The sequence below is a fragment of the Urtica dioica genome, chromosome 12 (genome assembly GCF_054948205.1).
Source record: "Urtica dioica subsp. dioica isolate 48M chromosome 12, U.dioica_male_clone48M_v1_H2, whole genome shotgun sequence".
NCBI lineage: Eukaryota > Viridiplantae > Streptophyta > Magnoliopsida > Rosales > Urticaceae > Urtica > Urtica dioica.
In genome coordinates this window covers 3671615-3689574 of record NC_142767.1, presented here as the reverse complement: position 1 = coordinate 3689574, position 17960 = coordinate 3671615, and the positions used below count along the sequence as shown (strand labels likewise).

Here is a 17960-nt window from a genome sequence, read left to right as displayed (position 1 = left end):
GGGTCCATGAGGTCACTGTCACGAATCACATCGAGTAGGAATAGTTAAACTGGAAGCTAAGTCAAAACAAGAACGAAAATTGTCAAAAGGGTATTTTTGTCTTTTGAGACATAGGATGAAATGAATGTCAATAAATTTTTTGACATGGTCATTTGATGACAAGTAACACTCGGCGATACTATGATTAATTGGGCCTTGTGGATTAATTTCATTTCATATGAATTTTATTGAAAATTCTTAATGGGCCTTTTTCATGTTGTCATGAACAAATGAAGAAGCTTCTAGAAGCTCCTTCTAGAGACATGTTGGGCGCCCATAATACCCAAAGAAAGAGAGAATATTTTGTGCATAAATGTATCATGATACTTGCCAAAAGAAAAAGAGGAAACAAATTTCCCAATGTGGGAAACTATATGGGCGGCCAAGACAAGCAAAGAAGAGGAAACAAATTAGGAAACAAATCCCTTATTGGAAAGGAAATGTTGGGCGCATATGGAGATAATGGGCAATAAGAGATTGCTCATGAATGCTTGGAAAAAAGAGAAAACTCCCTTTTCTAAGGCTAACCCTTCTCCTATAAATAGGGCCCGCATTCTCATTGTTTTCTCATTTCCACATAAGTTAGAGATTGAGAGCCTCTCTCTCTAGAACTTGTGGCCGCCCCTCTCCTCTCTCTCTCTAGTCAATTTCGTTTTATTGTTTTGGCACCTAGGTCCTCATTTGACCTAGAGTTTAGCTCTGCGACTTCAAGACTCGTTCTTAAGTCGTAGTGTTTAAAAGTGCCCACTCACTGATTCCTTTTATTTCGAATGATTTAGTGATAGAAACCATCGTGGTTGCTCGAGTTGCCGAGGAAAGAAAGAGAGACGTGCTGTGAGGAGACGAGCGTTGCAAACTTTCCAAAAGCTTCTCAAAGTTCAAGCTTCAAGAAAGGTTAGTAAACTTCTATGCTCATTATAGTTTTTATTTATATGTACTTGCTCTTTGTCTAGGTTAGTAAAAAACTGTTTTTACTTGAAAAGAAAATTTTTAAAATTCCGCCGCTTTGCGAAGCGTTAAACTTTTTCTTAAACCCTAGATCAATTCCAACAGATTCTTCTAACAATCATACCGAGGTCAATAGTCCTTTGACCCTTAGATTGCGAATATATCGTTTTAAGCAAACTACGAAGAGTTTGTTCATGCAAATCTACATTTGTCTCTTCGTAAGTTGTTAAGTTTGTTTATGGACTAAAAGACTAAGGTTTTATCATAAAGCTTCAAACAAAGAAAGAATGAATGAACGTTTCAACTTTATTAATGAATGAATAGGCAATTACAAGCAAGAGTCTTCATGAGACTTTATTACATCAAATGTACAATATAAAGACTACAACTCTTCTTGTGGGCACCATTACGAGTCTTCATGATGTGGTAGCCAACCTTACAATCTGTGGACTATGGAGCAAGGTTATCAAGCCACGCAAGATTCAGATCATAGGTCACGACGTCAAAGATCTGACAGGTTAGTGTATTCGCATTTATTCATGTCGGAGCTCTCAAACAATGTACGTATGCTGAATATGGAAAGTAATATTATATGTTTAATAGACTCGGAGACTACTTTGCTTTGAGACCGGATCGTATAACGGTGGTGGAACACAGAGAGCGCCCGCGCATTAAATGTCTTCTGGTAGTGATTACTGCGGTGACTTCCAACAAGGATATGAAGCATACATGTCCTCTGGTAGTGACTACGGCGTCAACCGCTTGATGTCTCAGTTCGACACAATGTCATTCACTACGTCAGACACACAGAGTGACGGTTCGTATACGTGTCCTTCTTATCGTTACCCTAATCCGATAGGAGTGCCACAACCATAGGTGAATCCGCAAGGAAGTGGACGTCGTACGTTCGGTGTACGCGTAGATCGGTTCGGTGCCAAGCACATTATAGCCTGTGCACCAGAATGTCCACTAATAAGTGAAGTTGTGGGGTACGACCAAGCCAACTACGACAAGCATGTTCTAAACTTCCGACAATCGTATAAGGGGCATTTCACTTGGTTTCAATATTGTGAGCTTCAAGAAAACTAACCGAGTTTTATCCAACCGGGACGTCCATCGGAATTCTATTGATACATTTAATTTTCTATTGTAACTGTATCTTTGTATAACATATTTATTTCATGAACAATTTGGTAGTATGTCATTCAGTATGAAACATTTATGCTAGATATGTATGATTTGAAGTGTTTTAAATTTGGATAATATTTACAAATATGTATATGTATTCTTTTGTTTCGCCACATATTGTCGTTCGGTTTTCCATCGGCGCGTCGGTTTTCCATCGAAAATGGCATTTCACTTGCCCTTTTCCACAATTTTTCCGTTCGGTTTTCCATCGGCATGACAATTTTCCGTAAATCAGGAAGCTCGAAACGGAAACAAAAACGGCATTTCAAACCTTGGTTCATATACATGTTGTGTATCCATTTCAGTCATAAAATAATAGTCTACACGCCAATTCTAGAATAATGAGCGTGGCTGAAGTCCCGTGTCAGTTCGTGGTCCTCGAGTTGTTTGAAATCTAGGACTCATGCAAAAAAAAAAACTATGACAAATTCATTGCACGTATTTGACTTCAATTAATTGAGTAATTGACTTAGTTTCGTAAACATTACCCTTAAATTATGAGCTTAGTCTTGATGAGCTGGACCTTGGCTCTAACTTTGACCATGGTAGGCTTAGCCTTGATTACGTGGACCTTGGCTCTGACTTTGATTATGATGAGTTTGACCTTGTCTGGCTGGACCTCGACTTGGTTTACTTGGACCTCTTTTAGCTTTGTTGTGCCTCTATTAAAACAAACCAAAATTTAGCCAAACTCAACACAATTCATGTTTCACAGAAAATGAGCAACTGAATAGAATTCTTACCAATTTCTCTTGCTTCCTCCTTAAAACAAGTCTTCACGTTATGACTAGTTTTCCCGCACCGAGAGAATCTTGTTGTAACTTACTTGCGCATCATGCGAGTTGCTCTAAGTGGTATGACTTCATCGCGTTCAACACGCCTCAGCTTTCGTGGCCTACATAGCTCAACTCTGTAAGGTAGTTTGATCATATGTGTTTTTCCCGTTTGTGGCCATTGCTCAGTAAGATCAGTGGAAATATTTTGAACTTGTAGGTGTTGACATAAGTTTGTTTCTTGTACCAATGTGACACATAGTGCTCAGGTTCTTGATGCTTATGCTAAATGCAAGCAATGGCATGTGCACAATTCAACATAACAGATCAAGTGTAAGTAGTTTGAACTTTGAATAACAAGTATGAACCTCAAATTCAATGGTAACTAACTTGATAGGTCCCATCTTTTGCAAGAACAAGTACCATGTCTTAGATTGACTGCATACATTGACCCACATATATTAGTCACTCGGATATCATCATCCCCTGACCAATTCGCACTATTCAATGATGATAGTTTTTTGTTCTTCTCCAATATTTTTGAAAATCTTGGACCAATATCACTAACTCACTTGGTGACTGCCAATCTCTGTTTGGTAAAGCGTTGTAGAATATACATTTGGATTCTCTCGAGCATAGACGATATAGGTTTTTGTCGTGCAAGAAGAATCAATCTACAACCAAGAGAAATGTAATTAAACACTAAAATGTTAAATTACAAACATAATCAACTTTGAACTATTGATATTACTAACCTGGTTCCATTAAAGCACTCGCACATGTTGTTCAGTACCATATCACACTTAAGTGTGGTTCTAAACTGACTTCTGGCCCAGCGACATGTCCCATTTCTCGGTGAGCCACTCAAACGCCTTGACATTCTCTGCTTTTATACACTCCATTTCTTCATTGAATTTTTCAGTTGAATATGTTGGGAAATAAGATGGTATCAGACATGAACAATCACTCTTATACCAATTGTTGGGGAGTCTAAGGTTGTTAGTGTCAGACATGAACGATCGCTCTGATGTCATTTGATGGGTAAATTACTTCCCTAGGGTTAATTACGGTTCCCATGTATTGAACTTGAAATATCGTTTCAATACTTCTTATTGGGTAACTAATCTCTTAACCGTTACAATATGTTTACTAGTGCGGAATAGATGAATACACGAACAATCGCTAATTTTTAACGTAAACAATAATTACCAGAGTACTCAAAATTATTCAATAACAACAGATCTAATATTGGGAAAACATTATCAACACAAATCATAAGAGGATTTAGTTACATACATTTTGGCTTAGTTATAGATCCTCCACACTCCTAGCATTTGGATCTCCTTTCTTCTTGCGTCAATCTTCCAGTGATCTTCAGATCTCGACTGCTCCTTGCTCCTTTGATCTTCAGATCTCCAAGCTCTCGGACTCCTCGGCGGCTCCTTGGATCTTCGTATCTTCAAGCCTTCGTATTTCTCGGCGACTCCTTGCTCCTTGGATCTACGGGTCTTCAAGCTCGGGTTGATCGATACCGTAGTCTTCCAAGATGTAATCTCCAGATGGAAAGAGACCAAAGTGTGGGCCGAATCTATTCTCACTAATTACTCCAACAAGGTGTCGGAATAATTCTTGTTTTCTTTGGGAGATGATGTGAACAAATTTTCCAACTATGGAGAGAGTTTGCCAATAGGGGAGGGGCTGCCAAAAATTCCAAGCGGGGAACAAGGTAGTTGGGCGAATTTTCCTCTACCTCAAACCTCCTGTTTATAGCTTTCTAACTTACCCAAAATAGATTATGCACTTACTTGATTTCCTTTGATCTTATTCTAATAAATGGGAGAGATTTATTCTATGAATAGAACAAATCAAATATCTTTAAGATAGTTTAATAAATAAAATATCCAGTTCATAATTGATATTTATTTACTTCTCACTTTAGAATATATTAATCTAGTAACTGATTAATATGGAATATCTCCATGATATTTTCAATAAAGAACATCATTAATATATTTATTATTTCTCACAATAAGAGATAGTATTCTATAATATTTTTTTTTTCTCACAATATGATATACTATTCCACAAAAAAGGAAACATAGAGAATATCTCCATAATACTCTCATAAATAATTTCTACATTAAATACTCACCAAATCGGATCATGTTTAATATATAATATTTATTTTCTATTTGAGAAAAGCCCCAATACAATTGAGCTTTGATCAAAATAATCCAAGGCCCATGTACATGCCTACACAAGCCTTATTGGCTTTGTGGGCTGATTTAAATTGCTCGTTTACAAGTCCATTTAAATCTAAGTGATATTCAAAGTTACTTAAACAATTAATAACTTATTTGTACGATACTTTATTACGAATGCGAAGGAAAATTGCAACCAAGTTGCAGTAGTGAGAGTGTAATCAATTATCTAATTATTACGAGCATCTCTGTCCATCTTATCAGAGTCACATTGGGGACTATGAACCTAATAACTGAAGCTCCTTTGAATCCGAACAAACAGACGAAATCTCTGTTTTCTCTTATTCATTCGATTCGTCAATCTTGGTGTCACTCCACAAGATGAGCCAAAACTGCACTCTTCTTGTTACTAGAATTATATTTTACTCAATATATATGAGCGTCCATTGATATAGTCAGTACATGAGCTCAATTCTCTAGGTTCAGCTCGTATCGAGAAAAGTTAATTATTCCGTTATACCTTTCTTGATACATACGAGCCCTAAGCATCGTTGCTTCCCAAGAGAAAGATTCTTTCGTCTATATTTACTACGAAAGTGCGCGCAATCAATCGGTTGTGGAATATCCCCTTAGGTGAGTGAACATTGACCTTCTTTTAGGAAGGCTGGATTCCGTATCTTTGAATCACTTTCCACTCAGATCATATCCCGAATTCTCAAGACATAAGTATTTAGGCATCTATTTGTAGCTATTCACGAATGAGTTAAAGAACCCAGTAATATGACCTAGAAGAATATGATAGAGCATCAACGCTCCGAGATCTCCGCCACCGAATCTTGCCACGTCGCAGCGTCTTCCGCCATGTCACGCCGGCGCCGCGAAATCACAAGCCGGTTTCTCCGGCTATCCGAAGTTCTAATGCCTCATCTTCATCTTCTCTGATGCGAAACCCTAATTTTTCACCGGAATCACCGCGATTGAGCTAGAGCTTGGCGGTCTCTAGATCGTCGTCGTCTATCTTTATGGTCAATATCATCGTTCATCTTGATCACCACCACCATCATTGTCTTCGTCGTCGTCTTCTTCTTCTTCTGGTTCATCAAAAAATGGATTATATATTTTGAAAGCTTCGTTGCCTTCTTGTTGTAGATGACTAAACTTCAAATATTTTGTTGCCTGTTTAGATAAGGGATTAAATATTTTGAAGGTATGATTAAAATTATTGAAGTCATGTACTCTGACTGAAATCATGTAACTTGTTTGTTTGTTTTTTTTTGTTTTTTTTTTTTTTTTTTTTTTTTTTTGAAACTGGATTAACAAAATTGAAGGTATGATTAAATTTTTTTGAAAATTTGTTGCCTAGTTTTGAGAATGGAATTAGTTTTGAAACTATTTGGTATATATAAAAAGTGCATTAAAAACTAATGGATTAAAATTTTGGACACCTAGATTAATTATTTTGAAAATCCTAGAAAAACAAGTGTGTCCAAACATCAAGGGTATATTAGTATTTTTACACCATAAGTGGCTATAATGCACTAATCCATAAAACTTAAAACTATTTTGCTAAACACTAAATTTGAATTGACTACTTTATACAAAAAATCCTTTTTTTGTTTTATCATTACATCTAAATATACAAAAGATAAATCTAATATTTAAAAGATAAAACATAATACAATACAAAATAAATATAAAACTATATATAAATAATAAATCAAACACATGCCGTGCCACGGGGGCACGGCTCTAAAACTATATTGAATAAAGAGTCTGTTTTTTCAATTGAAGGCACCCATAAGGTTCTTCATATCATACGTCAAGCGATACAAGGTAGAAGCAACAATGACTATGCTTCAAGTTCGGTAGCAAAAAAAAAGGGGAAATTTGCGTCAATGTCACAAATTCGTCAATTTTTTGCATTTGTATCACAAAGTTGTCAAAATTGCATTTGTGTTACGTATTTACATTCGTGTCACATGTGCAAATTTCAAATTATTATCTCTCATCATTTAATCTTTTTATTAGTTACTCCATGTCTTCTGAATTTTTACAATACCTCATTAAAAATCACTTCATCTTCCTCTAAAACTTTCTAAAATTTTTGCGTGTGACTTATTTGCAATTGGATTGCCAATTTGTGACATAAGATGCAAATACCACAAAAAAAAGTTCTGTAACAAAAGTAGTAAAAAGCCCAAGACTTTCCTAACTAGGCTTATTTTCACATGTAAGCGTCTTCCTTCTCGTCATGCAAGGTCAATATAAACTGTAAAATTCCTCGTGTATTTCCCATTACCCATTTATGAAAAGTGCAAAAATATTGACAAATCTCAATGATCTGGCAAGGACTGGATTTGTGACGAAATTCATACGGAACCAAAAAAAATTAAAAAGAGAACAAATTTAAAATTAATTTACAAATATGCAGATATCGAACTTTAAATACTCTACTTTCTAGTTGTGCTGCCTTAGAAAGTGACATCATGTGCAACAACAGACTCAAAAGTGTAGGATATTTAATTTGGCAGTATGTATAAACACTAGTACTTTAACTTAGAACTTGAATAGAGAATACAGTTTTCATTCAAGCCACAACCTCCTCCAAATCATGATGCCACACAGTAGTAGCTAATGAATACTGGACCCACTTGCAATTTTACAACCACGCAAAAGATGGAACATTTTTCCGATAACTCTATATATAACCAAAACTCGTCATTATGAGGACTGATTTCCCAAAAACGAAGCTACGGAAAAAGTTTATGACCTCCTTTTCGCCAAACTCCCCGTACAGGCAAACCTCCATCCGATTGAACTTGGGTCAGATCAGGATCCGGGGGAGAATCAGACCGTCCGAGATCAAGAAGCGCAGCGGCTGAACCCTCGCCCAAGCGAACTCGGTGAAATTTCGATGTTTTCTTCCGTTGCTTGCTCTCACTAACACCTTGAGTCCCGTTACCCGATTTTCCACTCCCTGCTGAGGGCAAATTCGTCGAATTCCCGGGCCTTATCGTGGGTTGACTATGATTATTTGGTTCTGACTCCCGGTCAATGATTGTCAACTTTGATTTTCCCTTGGACCCACGATATCCATCCTTTGATAACACCTCTACTTCTTCGTCTATAGGCGTTTGAGTTGATTGAAGCTTCCGCACGGAGTTCAGAAAGTTATCCGCCAGAGTATCTTTTGAAATGTCACTTTGAGTGGCCAAGACCTTTGCTTTACCTTTCTTAGAACTGCCGTTAGAGCGAGCCCAGTCAATCCCCTGGACAACATTGCCTCGAACGCTGGCGTTGTAGGTGTTGATGAGCTCTCTCTGTTTTTTGGAATCTGGACAAAGCCTAGCCAAGTCAAGGACAAGATGCGATAAGTTAAAACGTCGAACGTACGTCAGATATCTCTCCGCGTCAATCGCACCCTGACGATACTGCCCGGTTATTTCCTTGAAAGTTGTATAATTCTCTTCGTTGAACTCAAGAGCAGAGCGAATCATCTCCACCAAAGACTTGTTTGCAGTGTGAACATCATCCGATTTCGGAAGAACCTGATGGGGAATCACCCGCTCCGGCACTGCCGCGGAAACGGGAGGGAAATCTGATTCGTTGTCGACCAGATTGGGCGCCGATGCCGAATGAGAGATTTTACGAGAGTTACCCTTGTCCCTCGAGGAGAGAGGCATTGCAGGTTGCACCTGAGCAAGACCCGCATACGATGGACCAGATGCACTATTATTGTTACTAGTGCTGCTTGTCTTGTTCTGGGTAGAGCCTCGTGACATGTCGCTCATAGCAGGCCAAGCCTGGGCGGAATTATTGCTAGCAGCTGGCCAAGCCGCGCCCGTATTAGCAGCCATGGCGCGCTTGCCTTGACGTCGAAGATGTGCTGCCATACTGCTTTTAGATGGACCATCTGACTCCTGTGCAGGTCTAGACTGACTGCTTCCAGTTCCTGTAGAGAGTGGTGGAAAGGACGACTCTTGTAAGGGCCTAATCATCGAGCTGTGACCCAAAGCTTGAAGGTATCTAGATGGAGCTTCAGAATCAGTTGTGGATAATGAGTCGAATGGCTGAACAATCGAGTCCATGTCACTCGGATCTCCAACGTCAGGAGGGATCTGACCACCAGTCGAAGGATCGTAATAACTGTTGTCTGCGATAGCCGTCTCTAAACTTTCCTCGATGGCCCTTGAAAGTTGGTTATCGGGAAAATCAGGAAGAAATGTCCTTCCTCTTCCTCTGCCTCTTCCTCTGCGTTGATCTGGTTGTTCATTACTCCGGTTGTATTTAAAACTCGTTGGTATCTGTTATTGTTTTTATGAGAATATTAGGAATGCGACAAAGCCAAAACAAGACTAAAAAAATAATGACAATTGAGATGCTGTACGTGCCTGAAGAGCTGCATTACGTTTAGAACGGGACATACGCCCTCCATGTTCAACAGTGTTATGTCTCTGCAAAGCAAGCCAACAAAAACAGATTTACAAATTATAACACTCCAATATGCATTAGCCTTATGTATATTTTTATTTATGAATCATTCTCGTGCTCTAAATTATTACTCACCTTCATTTCAGATTCAGACTGGAAGACAATAAATTTTTTCGCTAGGCAACCCTCATCTTCACACAAAAAGTGAGAGTGGCGGAAGTGGATCTATCACAAAAGGAATCAAATCAAGACCAATGGGATTAATAATAAAGGCCAGTGATTAAAAAATGCAGAAAAAAAAACAGTAACGATGCCTACATGAGACTACTTACCTCCAGATCATCATAATTCTTGTAGTACTCGTATTGTCCTGGATGCTGCCTGGAATTACACAAAACAAAGGAAAACGAATTTAAGCTACACCTAATTTAAATTTCAATGTATACGGTTCGATAAACATAACATAAACAATTTTACAGAAACATGTTTGCTTTACCGTTGGCAGAAGTGGCAAGTATAGTGTTCGGTAGACATATGTGTGTATAGCTCATTATCCCCGTAGAATGGTGTTCGACAGAACTCACACATGGGATGCCCTGAAAATCCTCCTCTTTCACTCTCCGTCCCATCCACTTCTGAGTCACCGCTTTGTATGTGTTGGTTCAGTTGCGCTCTAGTATACAACTTTTGTTCACAAATAAATACCTAGACGATACACACACACAGAGGGAGAGAAAATTTTGTCAATAACCAAACCGAACAAGGACATATAGAAGATGATCTAGATAACAAAACTACCTTCCTTCCTTCCAAGCACAGACTACACATAAACGACCGATGCTTATGAAACAAGTGACCCTTAAGTTGTTCAACGTTCCGGAACCTTGCGCGGCGCTTTGGAGCATCACCCGGTTGTTCATCAGCCTTATCGCAAATGCTGCAAGAGAGCTTGCACATAGCTTTGACCATCTTGTAGTGATCCTGGTCATCAAAAAATGTCTGAGTGCCCTCATGGTACCAGTACTTCCCAACCCGACCCTCCTTTGGCTCCAATGGGAGGATAGAAAAGTCGCTGATGACCCTCGTATAGTCTCCCATCGCCTATTCAAATCATACAGACAAAGCACAACACTGTGAGGCCACACAGTAGGCCAAAACTGATCGGAATTGTGCTGATAAAAAGCTTGTGACTTCTAAATTATACAAAACTTCAATCCATCAGGCTTTCTTGAGCTGTATCGCTTGGGGCTTACTCTTGCAGGCCACAGATGGAGAAAAAAAAAAAAAAAAAACTGGTGACTCAAAAGGTTTAGGGCTTATTATCAATGCCAATGCCAATGCCCATTCCAATAGAAGAAAAACACTCGGATAAATCAATTTCCTATTCAATGAAACAAACAAAACAAAAAAGCTTTCTTTAGCTGAGTTGCTTAGGGCTTACTCTGGCAGGTCTCAAATGGAGTTTCAACGAATTACCAATAAATAATATTTCAACAACCTTAACGCTTGTTTTCAATTCCGATCCCATCAGAAGAACAGCACTCGAAGTAAACAATTAGCAATTCAATTGATAGCTAACTGACGGAGTAAATTAAAAAAAAAAAAAAAAAACTTGTGACTTCCAATTGCAAATAATGCAAAACTTCAATCAGTTTCAATGAAAAAACAAACTTTCTTGATCTGAATTGCTTAGGGTTTACTCTGTTAGGCCGCAATTGGAGTTTCAACGAATACAAAATAAATGAAATTCTAGTACACATATGGTTTAGGGTTATTATCTTTACCAATTCTAATGGAAGAACAACACTCGTATTAAACAATAATCGATTCAACTCGATAGCGATCAATAACAGGATATCGAAGAATAAAAAGGCCTAACCTTGGTGACGAAGACGAGTTCGGATTCGGTCTTGCATATACAGCAACGATTGTCTTGGCATATGAAGCGGAGGCGAGCGACGCAGGTCGAGCAGACGTCACGGTGGCCGCACGGGCCGTACGCCGCCCATTCCATCACGTCGGCGCACACGGCACAGCTGTCGTCCATTGCTTCCCAATACGATCGGAACCCTAGTTTTTGGAGGAGAAGAGAACTCGCGAGCAAAGAAAAGAAGAATGACGGGGCTATTTGCCTTTTTTTTTTCTTTTTTTTTTTTTTTTGGAAAAGTGTGTTGATTTAAGAGGCTATTGGTATACTAGTGTTTGTATGGTTTGGTTGGTGCGTAGTTTTTTGGTACTAGGGTTTATTTTCCCACATGAAAAAACTGTTTATGTGGGGAAATGTATTATTACAAAAAGGTCTCCGATGGAAGATAAGAAATGATATGCGTATCAATATCGCAACAGATCCATGGATACCAACTTCAGCTACGGTCAGACTTATTAGTTGTATACTTGAAAGGTCAAACCTAAGTGTATCCCACTTGCTTTTGGATAATAAAGAATGGAATACGCCTATGCTTCATCATCTATTCAGTGAATTAGACGTCCAACGAATTCAAGCTATTCCCTTAAGTCTAAGGGATAATAGTGACCAATTAATTTGGCACTACACGATCGACGGAAACTACCAAGTTAAATCAGGTTACAAGTTAGCCAGTCATAGACCTCAAGAGGCATCCACATCGGACTCCTCCTCAACTCACTTATGGTGGAAAACATTATGGCATACTCAAGTTCCTAACAAGGTGAAATCTTTTATTTGGCGAGCATATTATAATGCCATACCCACTGCCACTAGACTTTACAGACGCAAGATCATTCAATCACCAAAATGCAAGATATGCTCTGGACCCTGGGAAACAGTAGGTCACATCATCATCATTGCAAATTCGCAAAAGAAATTTGGAGGACCTCTACCATTAAGCTAAGTTTCAAGTCGCTTTATAATCTTAACTTTGATGACATCATACACTCGGTCCACTCTTCTCTTAATAAAAAAGACTTCTCTTTGTTCCTTTGTATCTCTTGGTCTATATGGAATGCAAGGAATAAAAGGATCTTTGAAAACATTAAGAAGGACCCTTACCAGATTACCTCGTGGACGTCAAATTTTCTTCTTGAATTTCAGGTTGCCCAATCTAGACGCTCATCTTCTGTTAGTTTGCCGAGCGGTCCTGACCCCAAACAGGACCGCTCCCAAGCAAGATGGGTACCCCCAAGTTGCGACCTCTACAAGCTCAACGTCGATGCCTCAATTCCAAAATCTTCTAACTTCGTTGGAATTGGAGCTATTATTCGCAATTCTTCTGAACTGGTCATGGCTGCATTGGCTCAAAATCTCCCAGGCAAATTCACGGTCAAAGAAGTTGAAGCTCTCGCTCTCCGCTACGGCTTATCTTGGGCTTTGGACGTGTTTCTGCCTATCCACTTTGTGGAGTCAGATGCTAAGACGGTGGTGCAAGCTTTGGAGATGAGATCTTCATTCAAGAATGAGTTTGGTTCCATTTTGTCTGATGTATCTAGTTTATTGACTAACTTTCCAGGAGTAAAGTTCTCTCACATCTATAGGGAAGCCTACATGGCAGCCCATGGGTTAGCAACTTACGCTCTTTCCATAGATGATAAACTCGTTTGGTTGGAGGATTTTCCTCCTTCGATAGAGTCTGTAATTAATCAAGAATGTTTGTGATTAATAATAGAATTCTATTTTTCAAAAAAAAAAACTACGAAAGAATATTTAATAAATTGTTTTAAATCTATTTCCTAAACAAAATATCGCGGATTCATACAAGAATAAGTTTTTTTTTCATAGAACGAAAGGTCACTTTTTGGGAAACAATAAATGAAAAAAAAAAACTCAAACCCTGAGCATGTTGTATGAAAATATGGTGGAATTCCTTTCCGTTTGATAAAAAATTTACTTTCGGTGATAGTGCATGATAGGATTGTATAAAACCGACTCGAAAATCGGATAAAACTGATAATCGAACCAATCAAAAACTGAAAAATCAGTGCACGTCCTATAAACAAATTCGGATAACCGATCCAGTTTTAAAAAATAGACCGGATATCGGTTTTATAATTTGAAAATATCGGATATCGGATTTTCAACTGATTATTTATTATTAAAAAATAAAATAAAAAATAAATAATCATGCTAGGATTGTATGATTCATTTTTTGCTCGGATTTTGAGCTTTGTAATAATATTATAAACGGGTATAGATTTAAAAATTAGTTTCAAAATGATGATGGATTTTAAATACTTAATAATCTGTTTCTTTAAGAACAGGACAATTCAAAAATTCTCAAAGTGCTCGCGAAGTTTTAATCGAGACAAGACGTAGCCTACTTAGTACAAAATATAGCCTAATATTTTTGCTACACTGAAAACTTTGGCATCACAAAACAAGATATCGAAGAGGAACGAAGTCCGAACAAATGCACTATTCCACGCATTCACCAAGCATTCATGATAAAAAGATATCGAAAGAGATATTTGAAATAAAACATGCATATATATGTTGATGCGATTTTTCGCATCACATTTGCGACACCCCCACAGCGGAGAGGTCCGGGTACGTGTATCATGAGGTAGGTAGACGGTAGACTTTCCTTTGGTCTCGAAGGATATATCGCATATGGGATCTTGCCCAGGTAATGGCAGAAACTCTTAAGATTCCTCTGGAACAGTCAACCATAAGAGTGTGGTTAATTCTTTGGCCAAACTACTTTTCACGATGATCGAGTAATGGATTACTCGATCGTGGACGTGTTTTTCAAGGGGCTTCGGAATGGATTCGTCTTCTTTGGTGGCGAGTCTTCCAAGGGTCTTCGACGATGGTCCTCAGAGTTGATTCCTCGGCCAAATAAGTGTGCGAGGTCACCAAGTAATGAATTACTTGGTGGAAACCGTGTTTCTCATGGGGCCTTGGAATGGAACCGTCTACTTCGGCTGTGGATCTTCCAAGGGTCTTCGGGAGCGGTCTTTGGGATCGGGTTCTAGGCCATATGAGTATGTGCGGTCACCAAGTAATGGATTACTCGGTGAAAAACCATGTTTCTCAAGGGGCCTTGGAACAAGACTGTCTTCTTTGGTGGTGGCCCTTCGAGAATGATGGCCGACACCTTCTTTCCTATGTCAAAGAGGTTAGACAAGAGGAAAAATGGATGTGTCTCTCTCCAAATGAAGAACAAGGGAATGAATTTCCACAAGCTCTTAGTCATCACGAGAGAACATTTGTATGGCATTGAGCATATGTAAAAGAAAGAAATGGTAGGGTAATAAAGGGGTTTGAGATTAATATTCCTCCGAAGGAAGATACTTATCTTTTTGTGGTTGTGAGACGAAGAGTGGCATGTAGGGGAGATGATGACAAAAAATGGTGTGTGAATGGTTGTTATTTGGCCGTGTGTGGTGTAGGGTGGGGGGATGATGTGGTAGAGAGATGGTGTGAAGAGGGAATGTTGGGGAAAAGGTGGATGATAGGTGAGGTATGGTGCTTTTCTAGTGTCATTTCATGGATCTTTCTTGGGAATGGTATTTGAGGTTGAGAGAGAAGGGTGAGAAATAAAATCTCTAGAGTTTTTCATGTAGAGAATTTGGGGCCGTTTTTCATGTGGTGGTATGAAGGGTATTTATAGGGGTTTCAAGTTGCATGGGTGTGTAAATTGCTTGGAAGGTGCCTTGAGGGATTAAGATAAGTTTTTAATTGGATTGGTGAGGTCCGATGGCTTTGGACGTGTGAACGGGAGGCAAGGGAGTGGTGCGTGTGTTGTGTGGTGGTTGTTGAGGTGGAGGTTTATGAAGATGGTATGTCATGTCTTGGGGAGGTATGACATTGTGAGGTGCCGCACGGCAATCTGGGTGTCGTGGGAATGTCGTACGATTCTTTTATGTATTGTATGGCAAGGTTGGGAGCGTGGAGTTGCGTTATGGGAATATGGTAATGTGGGGGGGGGGGGGGGGGGTATCTACGGCATTTTGTGTGCCGTACGACAATGTGAGATGTGTGAAAGTGTCGTACGACACCTTGGAGTGGCCATACTGCACAATACGACACTTTAATGTGCCGTACGGCAAGGCGGGACATGTGAAGGTTCGGTACGGCACCTTGGAGTGGCCGTACGACAAGAGGCGGCATGGAGAGTGTCGTACGACACTCTTATGTGCCGTACGGGAAGGATGGGAACGTGGGAATACCTTATAACCATGTTGAGGTTGTGGTATGGTCTTCGTGGCCTTAAAACTCCATGTCGAGGTGTTTTGGAATGAGGATATGGCGTGTCATGAATTTCCAAGGTGTGGTAAGGTGATCAGGAGCGTGGGCAAAGCATGTCGAGGCATGTCAAGGCAATCCAGAGCGAGGGTGAAGCATGTTGAGGCTTGATAAGGCGTGTTAAGGTGATCTGGAGCAAGGGAGAAGCATGTCGAGGCTTGACCAGGCGTGATTGGAGTGATGGTGGTGGAGGAAGTGTTCTTGGTATTGATGGTGATGAAGGAAGTGTTCTTGGTGGTAGAGGAAGTGAAACCCATTTTTCTTTTGAGATGAGTGATGGTGGTGGAGGAATTGTTCTTGGTATTGATCTAAATTGTAGTGCTCTTGGTTTACCCATGAGTAAGTCCAGGGATGAAGATGGGGCGGTCGTGGTAGGGTTTGAAACTTTGGGCATGGAGAAAGGTCTTGGAGAGGGAACTTTGACCGTGTGCGAGTTGGGTGGTGATGTCCCGACCATGGAGAGGTTGGAAGAAGGGTCCACGGTGACAGAGAAGTGCTTGGGAATGTCCGGAGTTGTTGGTGGAGTTCTGGAGAAGCAAGGTATTGTGGCGGGTCATTTTGATATGCTCGGGGCCGTACATGGAGGTTTCAGAGAGTATAGATCCTTGGCAGGCGGGTTTGAATGGCTCGAGGCGTGCACGGTGGTTTTGGGTGGCTCAAGACTATGGCGAGCGGCTTTGAGGGACTCAGAGGCGTGCATGGTGGTTTCGAACAGCCCGAAGCCGTGGCGGGCAGCCTTGAGGGCGCAGAGGGCGGTCCCAAGGTGTCTGAGCTTCTTGGGGCGTGTTTAGCGAAGGTGAAGCTTGCTGAAGAGCTTTTTTTTGGGACACAGACCTTTCCCAAAGACGTGAGCTTAGGGGAAAGCTTTGAATCCGATGACTCGAGCAAAGAGGAGTCCGTAGAAGCGAGTGAAGATGGTGAGGACGACTTTGTGGAGTCAAGCGAGGGAGGGTTTGTTAAAGGCTTGGGGGGGGGGGGGGTTCTTCCGGAGACGAGAGTCTCTCGATTGATGGGGTGGTCTTGGGAGTGTCGCAAGATTCGGTGATCTCTCGACCGATTTTGACGCTCTCGGGGCTTTCATAAGTAATGGTGTGCCTTCCTTTGCCTTTGACCAAGTAAATGTCTCTTCTCATGGGATTGGGTTGGTTGGAGATGTAGTAGAGACGTTAGGGGCTGATTTGGATGATTATATTGTTGAGGACGACTGTAATGCCGATCCGTTGTCGGCGAGGAAGTTTGGGGAGATCCTCCGGAATCAAGCAAGGCTTTCGCTCCCGATTTTTGGTGGAGAGATCTCGAGTTTCTTTGTTCCGAGCATCATCACCGAGGAGAGGATGGCTTACTTTCGCTGGTAGTACTGATTCCCCCCGAACGTATCGATCATCGTGCCTTCCCCCGCCGACCGGGCGTGTGATCCACTAAAGAGGTATACCGCTATCCACACGGTGAGCTTATGACATGGCCTCCGACTCTCACCGGTTCTTCATGTTCGTTCTCTTCTTGCGGTGATCTGGCTTGCTCTGGCACAAATTCACCCGAAGAGCTACTTGGCTATGGCGGCGTATCATACCTTTTGGTTTAGGAGAAGAAACTTGACTTGACTTTGGAGGACCTCACTTCTGTGGTGTGTTTAAGTAAGAACATCCAAACTCCTGGATTGTTTTTCCTCTGCCGGAGAGCTACGGGGAAGAGGGGGCTTGAGAATATTTATGCTCGTGACCGGTGAGTGGTTCTTCGTGCGTTGGGATGACTTAGCCGTCATTCCTCGTCGCTTCTTATCGGAGCGCCCGATTCCCGTGCAGGTGCGTTCTACCGAGTTCTCCCCATTCTTGACGGAGTGATCACACTCAGCACTCGATGCTCATCAGTTCGATGATGTTGGTTTATCGATAGTGATAGTGGAGTATTCCTCCGGGGATTTCTTTTATCAATTTTATTTTTCCCTTGTATTCCAGTATAATATTGTGGTATCTAACACGTGTTTGCTTCTCGTAGGTATGACATTGATTCAGGCTCGTGATGGCCAAAATGGGAGGCTCTTGTCGAGTTGTCGCTTTTGGCCCTTTCGGAGAGGAGGATCGTTCCGAGGTCCTCTTCTCGGTTGAGCATCCCGCATACTTCATCCGTTCCGCTTTGCATGTTGGATTTCGCCTTTCATGC

The 17960-nt window shown here is 40.6% G+C and overlaps 1 protein-coding gene across 1 annotated transcript; it reads right to left on the bottom strand.

Moving 5' to 3' along the window:
* Positions 1–7517: 7517 nt before the first annotated feature.
* Positions 7518–11817, bottom strand: LOC149378671 (RING/U-box superfamily protein). Its single transcript, XM_089602884.1, has 7 exons — positions 11460–11817; positions 10379–10681; positions 10077–10285; positions 9913–9961; positions 9716–9805; positions 9541–9603; positions 7518–9453 (listed from the first exon to the last, which is right to left on the bottom strand). Exons 1-7 carry the CDS (start codon positions 11625–11627, stop codon positions 7900–7902), a joined length of 2436 nt encoding a protein of 811 aa, XP_089459010.1. The 5' UTR covers positions 11628–11817; the 3' UTR covers positions 7518–7899.
* Between the last annotated feature and the right edge of the window lie 6143 nt (positions 11818–17960).